General features: G+C 39.6%; 1 protein-coding gene across 1 annotated transcript in view; it reads left to right on the forward strand.

The window, feature by feature from the left end:
* The first annotated feature begins 623 nt into the window (after positions 1-623).
* LOC106011877 overlaps positions 624-2,421 on the forward strand; it is a 3,807-nt gene continuing 2,009 nt past the window's right edge. The window contains exons 1-2 of the mRNA XM_013083006.1: positions 624-1,149; positions 2,174-2,222. Coding sequence (XP_012938460.1) covers positions 1,066-1,149; positions 2,174-2,222 — 133 coding nt within the window. The 5' untranslated portion in view covers positions 624-1,065. The remainder of the gene's footprint in view (positions 1,150-2,173; positions 2,223-2,421) is intronic.

The following is a 2,421-nucleotide window of genomic DNA, read 5'->3' on the forward strand; positions in this document are numbered from 1 at the left end:
AGATAGATAGATACCCATTATACCCGCCCCATTTATCATGGTTTCAAGCCAACGCGCAAGTTAGCATTGTGAATGATAATCCTACCCTCTCTTCTCGATTTAAAACAAAAAACGAACCTGTTTTATTTAAAGCAGATCTCTTTCTTTAATGGGATTACATCGGCAAGGATTTTGTTCTTGTCTACGCGTGGTTTCTTTTTCAGTTGGCCTTCAAAGTGGGGTAATAAATGAGTAAATTAGGCTATTGTCCTAGATACGTACGTAACTTAAAACAGAGTACAATTCTTCTAAAAGTAGTAGGAGGGAGAGAGAGGAGGTAGAGAGAAAGAAAAAGAGAGAGATGAGAGAGAAGGATATGTTGGGGGGAGAGAGAGAGAGAGAGAGAGAGAGAGAGAGAGAGAGAGAGAGAGAGAGAGAGAGAGAGAGAGAGAGAGAGAGAAATGTTGTTCAGGTGTCCACACATTTTGGAGACCACCCTCTCCATGGGCTTGAAAGCACGGGACAAACATGTTGCCCCGGGCATCCTGAACCTGTCCCTTCGTGCTCAGGTCGCCACCCATCAGGCGCAATCGTTTTCAAACTGTTGGTGAGAAACTGTTTCGTTCGAGAGACTGAAAACTTGTGGGAATGAGATTAAAAGACAGTTTCGTTAGTTTTTTTGTGCGGGTGAGCTGTGAAGTAATTAAGAAAGTGTTCCAGAAAGTGAATTGTGCAGAATAAACGAAAGACAGATACCCTAATCCTGCTGTGAAACACAAAAGACGGTGTTAGACAATAATTAATCAAGTGTGTTAGGTGGGACATAAAACACAGAAGCATAAAATTGCCTGTAAACTTTACGTTGAATGACAGACAAACGAGTGACACAAGGAAGGCAATCAGTTCAATAATTTCAACGAAACAGAGAAATCCACTACAAAACTTAGGTACATATGTATTTCTATTCTCAAGAATTCCAACATTCCGAAATACGTCGTACTTTGTGAACTCATATTACAAGACAGCAAACGTATATCAAATCTCTTATATTTATTATTAGAACCTATTTTAAAGTTTGTGAACACGATGAAGTTTACAACTGTGGCTGAGCGTTGGATATTTTTCAGCTTTCCATGTCTCCTTCTGACAGCATTCGCCTCAGAAAAGCAGGTGAGAAATTCAAAGAAATGGTTGTGATAAACTCTTCGTATACCGAAGGCTATTGATTCCTCCTTTGTACGCAACCAATTATGCCGGTATTGTCAAAGTTTTTAGCATCACAAACTGCACTATAACTTCACTCTTAACCATAGAGTTACCCCTTTTTAAACCTTTAGTGTACTTCTATGCTCTTACTCTTAATAAAGAAAGATAGCAATTTGTACAGCGCCAATTGCCGCTCAACAACACGCTCTATGCGCTATACACTATACAGTCTACATAGTCCGCAACAGATCTGATAGCATTCTGAAATAATCTCTTCCTGGGAAACAAGCTGCCATTTTATAGGTGCTAAACCACTAATATACTGACAAGATAGACACATAAGATAAATACTCAAATGAATAGAAATGAATGATCCAGGGGACAAACAAACAGAACGATTATAGATGACAGGGATTGGTTGGGGTTTGGTAAAATGTTATTACAACTGTAAACAACCAATGTCGTAAGCAAGCTGAACTTTCGCGCTGCACACTAAGTTTAGATATTATACAGTTTGTTTAACACCAAAATACTGCACCGATCACTGGTAATGCCTTACGTCTCCATCGACACAATATTTAGAACATTTAGGAAGCGGGCTGCTTCTACCCTCCCTGCCAGCCATAGCCAACCCAGGCGAGGTAAGATAAATCATCCCATCAGACTGACTGAGATAGGCCTACTCCATGTAAAATGTTACGTCCTCTGCGGGCAGCAGCGAAGAGCTTCATTTTACTGAGATGAGCGAAAATTAACAGTCGCCCAGTTTCTTTTATTATAAAGAAATCAAGGTTGCTCACTCATTTTCCCTGCAGGCTTTCAAGTTTACATTTTGAAACTAGACCAAATGAGGCCCTGCCAGTTTATTTGTTTAACAAAATCTTTCAAATTTTAATTAGACTCTCTATTAAGCCAAAGTGTTCTTTGACTAGTTGAAGTTTATTTTAGTTGTTGACTCAAGGCGATGATTTTCTTTTATTATCTTCAGGATGTGGGAGATAATCAGAGATCCTGGCAGGGAAAATCTGTTCCAAGTGGTAAGATATCTATTCCTCTTCAGCTTTGTAAATTGGATTAGATTAGAAAAGGCATTAAAATGCTCGTGTGTAAAATCCTTACACTATATTAAACACTATCGAGCCTAAAGGTCTCATTGTGATCTTGCAAACTTTTCGCCTCCCCCATTCCCATCCCCCTCTGTCTGTCTGCCTGTCTGTCTGTCTGCCTGTCTGTCTG

This window comes from Aplysia californica, unplaced genomic scaffold (assembly GCF_000002075.1).
Source record: "Aplysia californica isolate F4 #8 unplaced genomic scaffold, AplCal3.0 scaffold00205, whole genome shotgun sequence".
NCBI lineage: Eukaryota > Metazoa > Mollusca > Gastropoda > Aplysiida > Aplysiidae > Aplysia > Aplysia californica.